We start from the raw sequence: 15,840 nt of genomic DNA, 5'->3' as shown, positions 1-15,840 counted from the left end.
CTTGTGGCCACATCACCAAGCAGTGTCCTTCCTTGTCCTTAAAAAGCAGACTAGCGAGACTTGTGCAGTAGGCCACGACAGGCAGTCTGGGTGTACCCACCTGAGCTTGAACTTGGTGCCGATATGAAAACGTACATGGTAGCATTTTAAAGACATGTCACTGTCTTGTCTTCCCAACTCTCTGTTGCTCACTTTCCTGTATCTTTGAACTCTGTGCAATTACAGTGGTCATCAAATGCAAGCACTTGAAATGTTTTTCTGGTATTATTGTGGTGAGGAGAAGGCTAATGCTTACTTTCTTTTCCTTTGCCATTAACAAAAGGAGATATTAACTCCTCTGAGAGTGGCATTTTAAGGGGTTGTTGTTGTTTAGTTGCTAAGTTGTATTTGACTCTTTAGCGACCCCATGGACTATAGCGTGCTAGAGAAGAACTCCTCTGTCCATGGAGTTCTTCAGACAAGAATATTGGAATGACTTGCCATTTCCTCCTCCAGAGGATGTTCCTGACCCGGGGATTGAAATCGCATCTCTTGCATTGGCAGGTGGATTATTTACAACTGAGCCCCAGGGAAGCCCTTTTAAGGGGTACTTAGTATAATTTGTTCAATATATATTGTATAGGTATAGGAATACCAGTAACTGACAAGAGACATGTTCCTGAAGTCAAGTGATCATAGGAAAATATTTCAGCATACAAAATGCCAAATGAGTTGATCAGATTGTAAGGAGATATTTCTTCCTTTTTATTTGGATAAGCTGAACTTGGAGTTGAAATTTGCCATCTTGGTCAAGAAGATACTCTTGCCCTCTTGAGAATGACCTTTTGTCTACTCGTACCTTGCAAACGTTTTGTTCAGTGTTCTTTATCTATTTGTAGTCATTCACTCATTTAAGTGATATTCGCTAGAAAATTATCCTTCTCCAGCCACTGTGCTAGGTTTTGGAAATATAAAATCTATGTGCTGCCTGCCCTCTTGGAGCTCTGAGTCTGGAGTAGAAGATAGCACTGAACAAATAGTTATATCCATGTCTTATTCATGTTACAAAAGGGAAATGAATGGTGTTGAGTGAATGCACATAGCAGAGAGATTAATGAGGTCTTTGCTCTTCTACTTCACCTCCAGGGCAAAGGTCTGCATTAGATTCCTCCTCCCAACCCCCAGTGAGAATCACTCTGCCTAAAATAGTAACTTGTATAGAGTAGATGCTCTACAGTATATTTTGTGGATTTAAGAAAGGATTGACAAATTACAATTCTAAAGCCCCGAATCAGTTTTAGAGCAAAACTATACATTTTTTTTCTTTTGCTGTCACAGTCAGTTTTATCATTTTTTATTTACCTATTTTTCTACCTCTAGAGCCACAGGTTTGCCTTGGAAACAAACAGAGATCATCCTGTCATTTTTTTAGATTACATCTAAGTACTGCATTTCGGACTCTTTTCTTGACTATAATGGCTACTCCATTTCTTCTAAGGGATTCCTGCCCACAGTAGTAGATAAAATGTCATCTGAGTTAAATTCACCCATTCCAGTCCATTTTAGTTTGTGATTCCTACAATGTCCACATTCACTCTTGCCATCTCCTGTTTGACCACTTCCAATTTGCCTTGATTCATGGACCTAACATTCCAGGTTCCTATGCAATATTGCTCTTTATAGCATCGGACTTTGCTTCTATCACCAGTCACATCCACAACTGGCTGTTATTTTTGCTTTGGCTCCATATCTTCATTCTTTCTGGAGTTATTTCTCCACTGATCTCCAGTAGCATATTGGACACCTATCAACTTGGGGAGTTCATCTTTCAGTGTCCTGTCTTTTTGCCTTTTCATACTGTTCATGGGGTTCTCAAGGCAAGAATACTGAAGTGGTTTGCCATTCCCTTCTCCAGTGGACCACATTCTGTCAGACCTCTCCACCATGACCCGCCCATCTTGGGTGGCCCCACATGGCATGGCTTAGTTTTATTGAGTTAGACAAGGCTGTGATCCATGTGATCAGATTGGCTAGTTGTCTGTGACTGTGGTTTCAGTCTGTCTGCCCTCTGATGCCCTCTCTCAGTGCCTACCATCTAACTCGGGTTTCTCTTTTTTTTTTTTTTTTTCGGGTTTCTCTTACCGTGGACACCTCTTCACAGCTGCTCCAGTAAAGCGCAGCCGCTGCTCCTTACCTTGGACGTGGGGTATGTCCTCTCGGCCGCCCCTCCCGTGCCGCTCAACTGCCGCTTCACCTCTTTATTGCTTTGTCAGTCAAGGTCAGCTTCTATTGCTTACAAGTAAGAAAGAACCTCGGAGAAGGCAATGGCAACTCATTTCTGTGTTCTTGCCTGGAGAATCCCGGGGACGGAGGAGCCTGGTGGGCTGCCGTCTGTGGGGTCGCACAGAGTCGGACACGACTGAAGCGACTTAGCAGCAGCAGCAGCAGCAAGAAAGAATGTGACTGGTAGCATTTGATAAGTCTGGCTAGTCTTTGAGCTCTCAGCTCTGGTTCATTCCAAGAAACTGTTTCCATCTCCCTCTGTCCTGTTCTCCCACCCTTCCTGACTAAGACAGATCTTGCACTATAGCTTATTGTCAAGACTTAGGACAGTAGTTCTATTTTTAGTTTTCTGAGAAGCCTCCATACTGTTTTCCACAGTGGCTGCACCAAGATACGTTCCCACAAACAATGAAAGAGTGTTCCCTTTTATCCACATTCTTACTGCCATATGACCCAGCAATTCCACTCCTGGGTATATATCAGAAAAAAACGAAAACCACTAATTTGGAAAGATACATGCACCCCAGTGGTCATAGCAACATTATTTATAATTGCCAAAGAATTACCAAAGTATGGAATCAATCTAGTGTCCATTAATTGATGAATGGAAGGAGAAGATGTGGTATATAACACACACACACACACACACACAATGGAATACTACTTAGCCATAAGAAAGAAGGAAATTTTGCCATTTATAGCAACATGGATGGACTCGGAGGGCATTATACTAAGTGAAATAATTCAGACAGAGACAAATATATAATATATTTATATGTGGAATCTAATAGTACAACAAGCCAGTGAATATAACAAAAAAGAAACAAGACTCACAGACATACAGGGAACAAATTATCGGTTAGCAGTGGTGAGGGAGGGGCAGTGTAAGAGTGGGGGAGTGGGAGGTACAAACTACTGGGTGTAAGATCGGCTCCAGGATGTATTGTACAACGCGGGAAATAGAGCCAGTATTTTGTAACATCTGTAAATGGAAAGTATCCTTTAAAAAGTATACACAAATTTAAAAATTAAAAAAAAAAGAAACTTGGCATTTTAAACAAAACAAGCACAGACTCAGTATAGTGTCATAGTTCCATTGGTATCTTGCCTGAGTCCCAATCTCAACTCCCCTAGTTACTTGATATTTGAATTTTGCAAAGGTTACCAAACTTCTCTGTGCATCACTTCCCTTCTCTGTAAAATGAAGACAATGGTGATATCCATCTAACTCACAGGTTTACTGTAAAGATTAAGTGAATTAATGCATACCTGAAACCCTTACAGTGGTACCCAAGTGCTCAATAAATGTTAGCTAATGTGCTGGTCTTTCCCATAGTTCCCATGTCTTTCCTTTCATAATGCTTTTCACAGATTGTAATTAAAGGCTCACAGGGTGGTAATTTGATTAAGATATGTCTTCCATATAGCCTGTTAAGCTCTTTAAAAAGAGAGGCTGATTATTTTGTTCACTCTTATGGTCCCAATTCCTAACACAATATATATTTATTGAATAAATGTGGGATGGATGTGTTGTTGCTATCTAATCACTAAGTCGGGTCAGACTGCAGCCCGGTAGGCTCCTCTGTCCATGGGATTGTCCAGGCAAGAATACTGGAGTGGGTTGCCATTTCCTACTCCACGGGATCTTCCCAACCCAGGATCAAACCTGCATCTCCTGCGGCTCCTGCTTTGGCAGGTGGGTTGTTTACCACTGAGCAACTGAGAAAGCCCCAAGGATGGATATGGATCCCTGAAACCTAAAGTGATGCTGTTCCTACCTCCAAGTGTACTGATGCAGGGAGGCTTCAGCAACATCCAGTGTTTCTGGAAGCCTCACCCTAAGGCCCCTGTCTTTAGTGATTTATTTTTCGTGACCCACAACTGACCCTTTCCACCAGGCACAAACCCGGCCCCAGATGCTGCACTTCCCTTGATGCCCTGCTTTCTCTGGTTCTCAGCATTGAACAGTTTTGTGCTGACTCTATATGCTCTGAAAGCTGTTTGGAGCCAGGTGGGAGGAAGAGAAAAAACAGATTTCATTCATTGCCCTTCCAGACTCTGAGAAAAATAACAAGAATAACAGTACCAACAAGTAGTGTATATTGAATATTTACTATAAACTAGGCATTATGCATACAGCTTTATATTGATTTAATACCCACCACAATCCTTGGAAGAAGATGCTATAATCCTCATTTTACAGAAAGGGAAAGTAGATCCCAGAAAGAAAGAAAAGAAGGAAGGAAGAGAGAAAGTGAGGGAGTGGGACATGGAAGGCAGCTTTTCTAATAGAAGACAATTTTATGTGCTGAGAACTTTGGTTCTTACAATTTACGTACTGTAGCGGAGGTAACTGTAAAGGTAATATTGATGGAGAAGCTACAGAAGGTGACTCCAAACGTGTACCTGTCCACCCATCAACTTTATAAATAAATAAAAATACAGCTTGAAATGATACCTTTTATCTGCTTGCTATTTACTTCCACCCCCCCCAATCTAATCTAAGTAATAGGAAAAATGCGATAATTAAGAAATCTTTAAGCTCATTTCTGGTTAATTGTCATTTTCCTATAAAATATTTATAAATCAGCCTTTGCTTTTCAAAGACTGTTTTTTCAGAAAGTCATAGTTTTTGCTTTGAAGAGTTCCCGTGTGCAGGTGGGGCCTCCAGCTTCAGGATTATTTGGGCATTTTCACAGATGCTGTCCGGCCACTGATACTCACCTGGAGTTGTTGGGGGTGGGAGGGGATGGCTTATTATGCATTTTCTATGTTTAGATCTTCCTGATGTTGTTTTATTTTATTTTTTTGAAGAAAGGGGAAGCGGCTGGTGTGCCAGTTCTCTCAGGAACTGTTTAACAGCTAAAACTGTCCTCCAGTTGTAGTGCTCTTGTGCACATCCACCACACTCTGAGAGACACATTTTCAAAGTTAGCGTGTGGGACGAATGCCAGAAAATCTGCTTTGAATTGTGTCCCGGGAAGGCTTACTCTTTCCAGTTTTGTGGGCCTTGAGAGGGATTCTCATAAGCACTCAGCAGAATCAGGTGGGTGGTTTGGGACTTGGAACCCAGTTGGCATCTACCCCAGAGAGTCTGGTGTGTCTGTTTCCTGTCCCTGCTGAAACAAATTACTACAAACTTGGTGGCTTAAACAGCATAAATGTCTTCTCTTAGAGGTCTGGACGGAGAAGTCAATGGCACCCCACTCCAGTACTCTTGCCTGGAAAATCCCATGGATGGAGGGGCCTGGTGGGCTTCAGTCCACGGGGTCGCTAGGAATCGGACACGACTGAGCGACTTCACTTTCACTTTTCACTTTCATGCATTGGAGAAGGAAATGGCAACCCACTCCAGTGTTCTTGCCTGGAGAATCCCAGGGACGGGGGAGCCTGGTGGGCTGCCGTCTATGGGGTCGCATAGAGTTGGACACGACCGAAGTGACTTAGCAGCAGCAGCAGCAGCAGCAGCCGCAGTAGTAGAGGTCTGGAGGCCAGAAGTCTGAAATGAAGGTTTATCACTAACGTCAGCAACTTCTGGAGGTTCTGAGGGAGAATCGGTACCATGCCTCTCTTGCATTGGCAGGCAGATTCATTACCACTAGCGACACCTGGGAAACCCCTGGGTACAAGCCACTCTACCAGCTTCTCTACTGGTGGCTGCCTTGGCGTTCCTTGGCTTGCAGGAGATCCCTCGAGTCTCTGCTTCTCTTCACATTGCCTTTTTCCTTGTATAACTTCTCTGTTTCTCTTTTAAGGGCACTTGTCACTGTATTTAGGACTCACCATTATGCATGATAGAGGCTTCCCAGGTGGCTCAGTGGAAGGGATCCACCTGCAAATACAGGAGAGCCAGGAGACATGGCTTCAATCCCTGAGTTGGGAAGATCTCCTGGAATAGGAAGTGGCAACCCACGCCAGTATTCTTGCCTGGAAAATTCCATGGACAGAGGCACCTGGTGGGGCACAGTCCATGGGATCGCAGAGTCGAACATGTCTGAGCATGCACAGACACATTATGCATGATGATCTCATCTTGAGCTCCTTCATTTACATTTGCAAAGGCCCTTTTTTCCAAATAAGGACACACTCATGGGCTTTGGATGCACACATCTTTTTGTATGAGCATACAATCAACCCATCCCATGTGGTGAATTGAGATGGTTTCCCACAGTCTGCTGGGATAAGGCTAGGTATGGACTAAGCAGTGGGATGAATAGGCATTTGACGCTCCTAAGCATGCAGCATTTTCCCCTGTCTCACAATGGTCCTCCATGTCTGAAAGCTATGGCCCACGCATGGCTGTGTCTCTGCAAAGAGCTCCTCCAGCTATGACTGTTGAGGAGAGGGGCCGATGAAGATTGTCTAACATATGCCTGTAGAGGATGGCTCTGGGGTTGGAAGCTGGGTTTCAAAAATTGTAGTTGCCCACCAGAGCTTATCCTAGGTTTATGAGCCTCAAACTTGATTAAATATAAAAATTCACTCAGGGAATTTATTAAGAACAGAAATTTTCCATCCTCAACCTATATTAGTTTGCTAAGAGCTGCTGTAACAAAATGCTACAGACTGGGCACCTTGAACAACAGAAATTTGTTTTCTCACAATTCTGGAAGTTGGAAGTCCAAAGTTCAGATATAAGCAGGTATGACTTCTCCTGAGGTCTCTGTTTGGCTTTTGGATAAGTGCTTTCTCACTGTGTCCTCTCTGGCTTTTCCTTTGTGGTCATGCACCCCTGGTGACTCTCTCTCTTCTTATAAGGACATCAGTCATATTGCTTGACATTTTCTGAACCACCAGGTGACTTGTGATTTTCGAGTGACCGGTTTCCTTCTGGCTCACCCTTACCCTGAAGTTTTAGTCTTTTGGGATCTTAGCTTTCTGTGTGTGAGTTCTCAAACTACAATTCTTTGACACCTATTCTTACTCCAGAAAAGAGAAAAAGTTTCTGATTTTCTAACATTGGAAAATTTCATCATGCAAAAGTAGCTGCCATGCCCACCAATCTCAGTTCTCACTTCCTGCTTTGTCCTGGTAAGTCCCTATGAAACTGTCAGCTTTCAATTGTTTTGAAGATTTGTTAAAAAAAATTTATCCAGCATGTTTACTTATTTTCACTACTTTCTTGGGTAGCGTAGTCTACCATTACTTGACACATGAAAATCTAGAAGCCTATAATTTTTCTCCTCATCCATTCTTGGGCTTTATCTCTCTTTTTTTTTTTCCCCTGTGACGTTGCTGTCTTTTGCACTGCTGTGGACCTGTCCACTGATTCTTTTCCTAGCAGCTTCATTCTGTGGATTAGTTTGTTTTGTAGCTTAAAAGCTGTGTCACATTCATGGATGTCTTATAGAAGTCCTAGGCAATCTTGAAAACAAAGATTATCTCTTTATAAACTGTGGGGAAATAAATCCCATTGATTCTGAGTGCCCGATTTCTAGCCCTTTGTAACATGAGAAACACAGGCATGGGCTTCCCAGGTGGCTCAGCAGGTAGAAGAATCTGCCTGGCCAATTCAGGAGACCCGGGTTCTATCCCTGGATTGGGAAGATCCTCTGGAGAAGGAAATGGCAACCCACTCCAGTATTCTTGCCTGGGAAATCCCCTGGACAGAGGAGCCTGGCGAGCTACAGTCCATGGGGTCACAAAGAGTTGAACACGACTTAGCAAATAAACAGCAACAGCAGCAGTTCAGTTCAGTCGCTCAGGCAAGTCTGACTCTTTGTGACCCCATGGACTGCAGCATGCCAGGCCTCCTGGCCCATCGCCAACTCCCGGAGCTTACTCAAACTCATGTCCCTTGAACCTGTGGTGCCATCCAACCATCTCATCCTCTGTCATCCCCTTCTCTTTTTGCCTTCAATCTTTCTCAGGATTAGGGTCTTTTTCAGTAAGTCAGTTCTTCCCATCAGGTGGCCAAAGTGTTGGAGTTTCAGCTTTAGCATCAGTCCTTCCAATGAATATTCAGGACTGATTTCTTTTAGGATGGACTGGTTGGATCTCCTTGCAGTCCAAGGGACTCTCAAGAGTCTTCTCCAACACCACAGTTCAAAAGCATCAATTCTTTGGCACTCAGCTTTCTTCATAGTCCAACTCTCACATCCATACATGACTGTTGGAAAAACCGTAGCTTTGTCTGATGGACCTTTGTTGGCAAAATAATGTCTCTGCTTTTTAATATGCTGTCTAGGTTGGTCATATTTTTCTTCCAAGGAGCAAGGGTCTTTTAATTTCATGGCTGCAATCACCATCTGCAGTGATTTTGGAGCCCCCCAAAATAAAGTCTGTCACTGTTTCCATGGTTTCCCCATCTATTTCCCATGAAGTGATGGGACCAGATGCCATGATCTTAGTTTTTTGAATGTTGAGTTTTAAGCCTACTTTTTCACTCTCCTCATCCACTTTCATCAAGAATCTCTTTAGTTCTTCTTTGCTTTCTGCCATAAGGGTGATGTCATCTGCACATGTGAGGTTATTGATATTTCTCCCAGCAATCTTGATTCCAGCTTGTATTTCATCCAGCCCAGCATTTCTCATGATGTACTCTGCATATAAGTTAAATAAGCAGGGTGACAGTATATAGCCTCGACGTACTCCTTTCCTGATTTGGAACTGGTTTGTTGTTCCATGTCCAGTTCTAACTGTTGCTTCCTGACCTGCATACAGGTTTCTCAAGAGGCAGGTCAGGTGGTCTGGTATTCCCGTCTCTTTCAGAATTTTCCACAGTTTGTTGTGATCCACATAGTCAAAGGCTTTGGTGTAGTCAATAAAGCAGTAGATGTTTTTCTCAAACTCTCTTGCTTTTTTGATGATCCAATGGATGTTGGCAATTTAATCTCTGGTTCCTCTGCCTTTTCTAAATCTAGCTTGAACAACTGGAAGTTCATGGTTCATGTACTGCTGAAGCCTGGCTTGGAAAATTTTGAGCATTACTTTCAGTTCAGTTCACTTCAGTCCAGTTCAGTCGCTCAGTCATGTTCGACTCTTTGTGACCCCATGAACCACAGCATGCCAGGCCTCCCTGTCCACCACCAACTCCTGGAGCCCACCCAAACCCATGTCTATCAAGTCAGTGACGCCATCCAACCATCTCATCCTCTGTCATCCCCTTCTCCTCCTGCCCTCAATCTTTCCCAGCATCAGGGTCTTTTCCAATGAGTCAGCTCTTCACATCAGGTGGCCAAAGTACTGGAGTTTCAGCTTCAACATCAGTCCTTCCAATGAACACGCAGGACTGATCTCCTTTAGAATGGACTGGTTGGATCTCCTTGCAGTCCAAAGGACTCTCAAGAGTCTTCTCCAACACCACAGTTCAAAAGCATCAATTCTTCGGCACTCAGCTTTTTTTTATAGTCCAACTCTCACATCTATACATGCTTTACTAGCATATGAGATGAGTGCAATTGTGCAGTAGTTTGAGCATTCTTTGGCATTGCCTTTCTTTGGCATTGGAAATAAAACTGACCTTTTCCAGTCCTGTGGCCATGGCTGTGTTTTCCAAATTTGCTGGCATATTGAGTGCAGCACTTTACCAGCATCATCATTTAGGATTTGAAATAGCTAAACTGGAATTACATCACCTCCACTAGCTTTATTGGTAGGATGCTTCCTAAGGCCCACTTGACTTTGCATTCCAGAATGTCTGGCTCTAGGTTGGTGACCACACCATCGTGATTATCTGGGTCATGAAGATCTTTTTTGTACAGTTGTTCTGTGTATTCTTGCCACCTCTTCTTAATATCTTCTGCTTCTGTTAGGGCCATACCATTTCTGTCCTTTATCGAGCCCATCTTTGCATGAAATGTTCCCTTGGTATCTCTAATTTTCTTGATGAGATCTCCAGACTTTCCCATTCTATTGTTTTCCTCTATTTCTTTGCATTGATCACTGAGGAAGAATTTTTTATCTCTCCTTTCTATTCTCTCTGCTGTGTACAGCAGCAGTACACAGGCATAATATTGGCACCACTTAGGTCAGTAAATTGAGAAGAATCTGCACAATACCATAAAATGATCAGCTTCTAAAATAGGTGTGTGTGTGTAGTAAAGAATTTGATTTTGCCCAAAGAGTAGATTGCACTTTGTCCTCAGCTTCTGGGTGAAAAATCTATTGCTATATGACAGAATGTCTTTGTTTAGGGTGAGGGCTAGTCTCACTAGAAGACCGACTGTGTGCCTGAGTGGGGGGCTTTGGGGGTCACACGGTGTCACTTGACCTAGGGACTAAGTTCATTCCCATGAACAATCAGTCGGTCATGCCAGTATGTTAATAACACAGTTACAGTGAAAACTCTGGACACTGCCGCTCAGGTGAGCCTCTCTGGTTGGCAGCCCTCCGTGTGTGTTGTCACATGTCAGCACCAAGAGGACAAGTTGTCCTGACTCCTAGGGAAAAAGACAATGAAAACTTTCTGTTTGAAGCCCATCGGTTTCTGCTCTGTGTGCCTCTTCCTTTGGCTTATATTAATATGTATCCTTTGCTGAATAAACCACAGCCTTGACTATAAGAGGTTTGTGTGAGTTCTGGAGAGTTCTTGTAGCAACTTACTGAACCTGAGCGTGGTTTTGGAACACTTTGAACTTGAAGTTGTGTCAGCAGAGAGAGCAGTCTGGTGAAGGACTGCCTCCTCAACCTTTTCATTTTGGTCAACACTGGGCAGTGAGTGTGTGTGTGCATGCATGTGTGTGTGTGTGTGTGTGTGCATATTATAACACTGGAGTTATAATGAGAACAGCCAGAGGCTATAATATATTAATAAACCTTAGATATTTTTCTCCTTGCCTCTTTTTTAAATTGGGGTATAGTTATTTTACAATATTGTGTTAGTTTCTGCTGTACAATGCAGTGAATCAGCTACATGTATACATATGTCCCTTCCCTTTTGAGCCTCCCCTACATCCCACCCATCTGGGTCATCACAGAGCATTGAGCTGAGCTCCCTGCACTATGCAGCAGGTTTCCATTAGCTATCTGTTTTATACATGGCAGTGCATATACATCAATCCCAGTCTCCCAACTCATCCCCGCCTCACTGGTGTCCACCCATCATTCTCTACATCCGTGTCTCTATTCCTGCCCTGCAAATAGGTTCACCTATACCATTTTTCAGCTTCTATATATATAAGTGTTCTTGCCTGGAGAATCCCAGGGACGGGAGCGCCTGGTGGACTGCCGTCTGTGGGGTTGCACAGAGTCGGACACGACTGAAGCGACTTAGCAGCAGCAGCATATGTGTGTTAATATATGGTATTTGTTTTTCTTTTCCTGACTTCCTTCACTCTGTACGACACACTCTCAGTCCATCCCCATCTCTGTAAATAACTCAACGTCATCCCAATGCTATGAGATAAGAAATCCTTTCATCTTTATATTCAACCTGCTGACTGTGACACCTTTCCTACTGGTCTTTTAGTTCAAAATCAAACTCTGGTTATTCTGGGATGGGTGTCTTGTTCACATCCCCATGTACTCGGTACTCATCTGCAGTTCTTGTCAGTCTGTGTTTACTTGGCCTGAAACTCTGCTTAAAGAAAGAGAGTGGATTCACAGGAGTGTTTTTTTCCTGCATAGATTTGGGACTTCATAAATCACAGTGCCAAGAAATGCGACGATGGTTTCTTTCTGTTCTTGAGGAGATTGGAACAGGAGAGGCATGTAGGTTCCAGTACGGTTTTGTAATTTTTCCCAGTGGTAGCACCATGAGAAGGATTCCAGCAGGGTAGCTCCTCAGCCCTAACTAGGTAATTCTCTACTTGAGCGTTCCTGCAATGAAAACGCAGAGATATCCACCAGTGTCACTTGGGCCGTTTAGTGCCTGCTGCGGAACTCCTGGCAGATAACGATGAAATTGTCAAGATTTCCTTTTTGTTCCCTTCCAAGCAGGCAGGGCATCGTTTTTATCCCCCAGTTTAGTACATGAATCAATCCTTTCGTACTTGATTGGTGGGACTGTGCATGCTTTCAGAAACTGTCTGGCTTCATACCTGGCAGACTGGCTTGTTGAGCAGTAGTTCTACAAATGAGAAAGAAAAAGTGCTGATTTTCATATGTCCCCACATTGAATTATAAAGTAGTCAAAAAAGATTGCTATATTCTTGCCTGGTGTTTGGTTTTGGTCATTTTCATTCTTAGATATACTCCATCCAGAAATTAAATATAAAAAGATTATTTAAAAATTTGGTATTTGCAGATTGTGGTTGATAGGGGAGGAGACACATGTGGCAAGGTGGACAGGTAGAAGGAAAAGGAATACCTAGTAAATGTTTTAATTCCTGTAAAGCTTGCTGTGCTTGAATGGTATATATTTCATTTTCCAACAATACTTCGTTGCAAAGGAATCTGTCCAGTTTGGTTTAATTCCTGCCTTGAGAACATTCACAGGGCGCTTTCTAGGTAAAGCCCCTTGCATTCCTCCATGCATAAAGGTCAAGGGGTTATGCATCAGTTAACCTGTCGGAAAATTTTTGTCAAAGGAATATCTATAGTAAAAACAATTTCATTTGTCTATGGAATATCCACAGTGAAAAAAAAATTCCAAGATTTGGAGATCAACACGTGTTCATGGGTATAATACTTTCGAGAGACCAGAAAAATACAGAAACATAACAGGAAAAATTAAAGGTAGATCTTACTTTGCTGAAGTTAGAAGAGTCATTTGGGTTGACTGTCATTTTGCATCAAAATAAAAATCTGAACAATTACTTAGTTCTTAACTGAAAAAAAAAAAAAAAAAGAAAGCAATCCCTGGTAAAATTAAAATTTGATTTATTATATAAATGCTCATTTTCATCTGACTTATTTAGGAAGAAATTGTGTTAGTAGCTCAATCGTGTCCAACCTGTTGCAACCCTATGGACTGTAGCCCACCAGGCTCCTCTGTCTGTGGGATTCTCCAGGCAAGAATACTGGAGTGGGTTGCCATTTCCTTCTCCAAACTTATTTAGGAATACGTCTATCTTATAAAGAAAACCTGCCCTTTAATTTCTGCACAATAAAACAAATATTAGTGAATCCCACAGATAAGGTTTGGTTGCTATTGTTTTAAGAAAAGAAAATGCTCAATGCAAAGATTCATATAACCAAAAAAAAAAAAAAAAGATTCATATAACCTAAGAGTTTTCCAAACTTAAGATGCCAATTAAAAATGAACTTAATTCCCTGACTAAAAGATAGAAATTAGTGTACTTAAAGAATTCTCCACCCTTTGGTATCTTACTATGGAGTCCGTAGATGGGCTCTGGAGCATCCACAGATGAAATTATATAGGATATTTTGCTTGTACATATGTGCATTTGGAGCGGAGGTGGTCTAGTTCTTTGGCACCACTCTGAGTTTAGACATGGGGCAGAGAGAATGCCCTAACATTTCTGTACCTTCTTCCTGCTGCTGCTGCTAAGTCGCTTCAGTCGTGTCCGACTCTGTGTGACCCCATAGACGGCAGCCCACCAGGCTCCCCCGTCCCTGGGATTCTCCAGGCAAGAACACTGGAGTGGGTTGCCATTTCCTTCTCCAATGCATGAAAGTGAAAAGTGAAAGTGAAGTCGCTCAGTCTTGCCCGACTCTATGAGACCCCATAGACGGCAGCCCACCAGGGTCCCCTGTCCCTGGGATTCTCCAGGCAAGAACACGAGTGGGTTGCCATTTCCTTCTCCAATGCATGAAAGTGAAAAGTGAAAGTGAAGTCACTCAGTCTTGCCCGACTCTATGCGATCCCATAGACGGCAGCCCACCAGGGTCCCCCGTCCCTGGGATTCTCCAGGCAAGAACACGAATGGGTTGCCATTTCCTTCTCCAATGCATGAAAGTGAAAAGTGAAAGTGAAGTCACTGAGTCGTGTCCGACCCTCAGCGATTCCATGGACTACAGCCCACCAGGCTCCTCTGTCCATGGGATTTTCCAGGCAGGAGTACTGGAGTGGGGTGCCATTGCCTTCTTCGTCTGTATCTTCTTAGTCTGGGGTAAAAGCATGGCCAGAACCCTGTGCTGGTCCTTTTCATTTTGGAGGTTCTACTTCCAGAATTATAAAATATATATTAATTTGGTCATAAGGACACAAAGTAAGAGCTGGGGCCTCCTCAGCTATGATATCACTCTTTTCCAGTTTATCAATGAGCTTTCTAGATTATCTTGGAGGTGAATTTAGAAGCTAGTAGTGTTTTTACTGAGTGCAGTTCTAGGGTACTAAGGAGAAACTCTGTATATGTGTATTTCATATCTAAAAAATAGTAGTTATTGAAAAGACATTTATTGAGTAAATGGATGAATGAATAAAATGCATTTCAAAATGAGTGAATAACCAATTATTTATTTTAATTTTTAATTTTTAAAAGTTACTATATTTAAAAAAATATTTAATTTTATTTATTTACTTATTTTTGGCTGCACTGGGTCTTTGTTGCTTTACCCAGGCCCTCCCAGCTTCAGCAAGCAGGCTCAAGAGTCCAGGCTCGGTAGTTGTGGCACATGGGCTTATTAATCGTTGCTTTCCAGCATGTGGAATCCTCCTGGGCCAGGGATCGAACCTGCACCCCCTGCATTGCACCACCCTGCAGGTGGTCTCCTATCCACTGTGCTACCAGGGAAGTCCCCAAATGTTTAGAATTATGTAATTTAACTTTTTTTAGTGTCATAATTTCTTTATTCATTTATTTACACTTTTAATAAAAATTGGGTCTTTTATATACTTGGACTTGGCTGAAATTCAGAGATTAAAGAGCACCCCCATATGATGCAGGGGGGCTGACAAATAACAAGGCGTGTAATCTAACATCCTAAATGAAGCCCGTGCTTGTTTAAAATAGGAAATTGGAAAAGAGGATTGAAACAAGGCTTCTTCTGTTTCCACTGTGATCTTCAGCAGGAGAAGGCTACCAACTCATACTAGTCATCAATGATTTTGTCTATGTTTCCATAAAATCTTTGAGTAATTGATAAATTTTTGTTTTTGTAATTTTAGCTATCCAACTTGACAAAGTCAATCTTCAAGTATACTGTGCCTGGTCTCTCCTGGATAACTTTGAGTGGAACCAGGGATACAGCAGCCGGTTTGGTCTCTTCCATGTTGATTTTGAAGATCCAGCAAGACCCCGAGTCCCTTACACATCAGCCAAGGAGTATGCTAAGATCATCCGAAACAATGGCCTAGAGGGGCTTCCATAGAAAACATAGCTGGGTAATTTCACCTGGAGAAGGACTCTGCCCTCGGAAACGGAATCTGCTTTGGTGATCCTGCAGACATCCTCAAGTTGCCTTGGTAATCACTGTGTCCTACCAGCTGATCTGTGATCATGAAGTCTGAATATGTAGTGCCTGGAAATTATTTAATGATGGCTTTTACTCTGTTTGTATTTGATCAATGAGGCTTTTGAATAAGTAGAAAACCACTGTAATTGATTTTTGTATTAAGAAATCAGATGGACTTGGTAGTTTCAATTTAAATCCTTAGATTTTTTTTTCTAGAAAAAGTAATGCAAAATTAATAAATAGGGTGTGCTCATGATTTGCAACTCTAAGAACAGATCGCTTAATTTAAGAAGGCTTGTTTATGAAACTATTTTTTTTTGTTTACATAAACTGTTATTT

At 42.3% G+C, this 15,840-nt stretch overlaps 1 protein-coding gene across 3 annotated transcripts in view; it reads left to right on the top strand.

Annotated features, from left to right (window-relative positions):
• Positions 1-15,577, top strand: part of LOC147370898 (cytosolic beta-glucosidase) — a 132,000-nt gene extending 116,423 nt beyond the window's left edge. The window contains exons 5-6 of one of the 3 annotated variants that reach the window (XM_086406276.1): positions 2,141-2,185; positions 15,215-15,577. In XM_086406276.1, the coding sequence (XP_086262402.1) occupies positions 2,141-2,185; positions 15,215-15,417 (248 nt within the window). In that variant the 3' untranslated portion in view covers positions 15,418-15,577. Of the gene's footprint in view, positions 1-2,140; positions 2,428-15,214 lie in introns of those variants that run through there. The other 2 variants (XM_086406277.1, XM_086406275.1) reach the window with 2 other exon arrangements.
• The last annotated feature ends 263 nt before the right edge of the window (positions 15,578-15,840 follow it).

Source organism: Bos grunniens, chromosome 6 (genome assembly GCF_055505025.1).
Source record: "Bos grunniens cultivar Pamir isolate PY7600 chromosome 6, Bosgru_T2T1.0, whole genome shotgun sequence".
Classification (NCBI taxonomy): Eukaryota; Metazoa; Chordata; class Mammalia; order Artiodactyla; family Bovidae; genus Bos; species Bos grunniens.
This window is presented reverse-complemented; position numbering and strand designations above follow the sequence as displayed.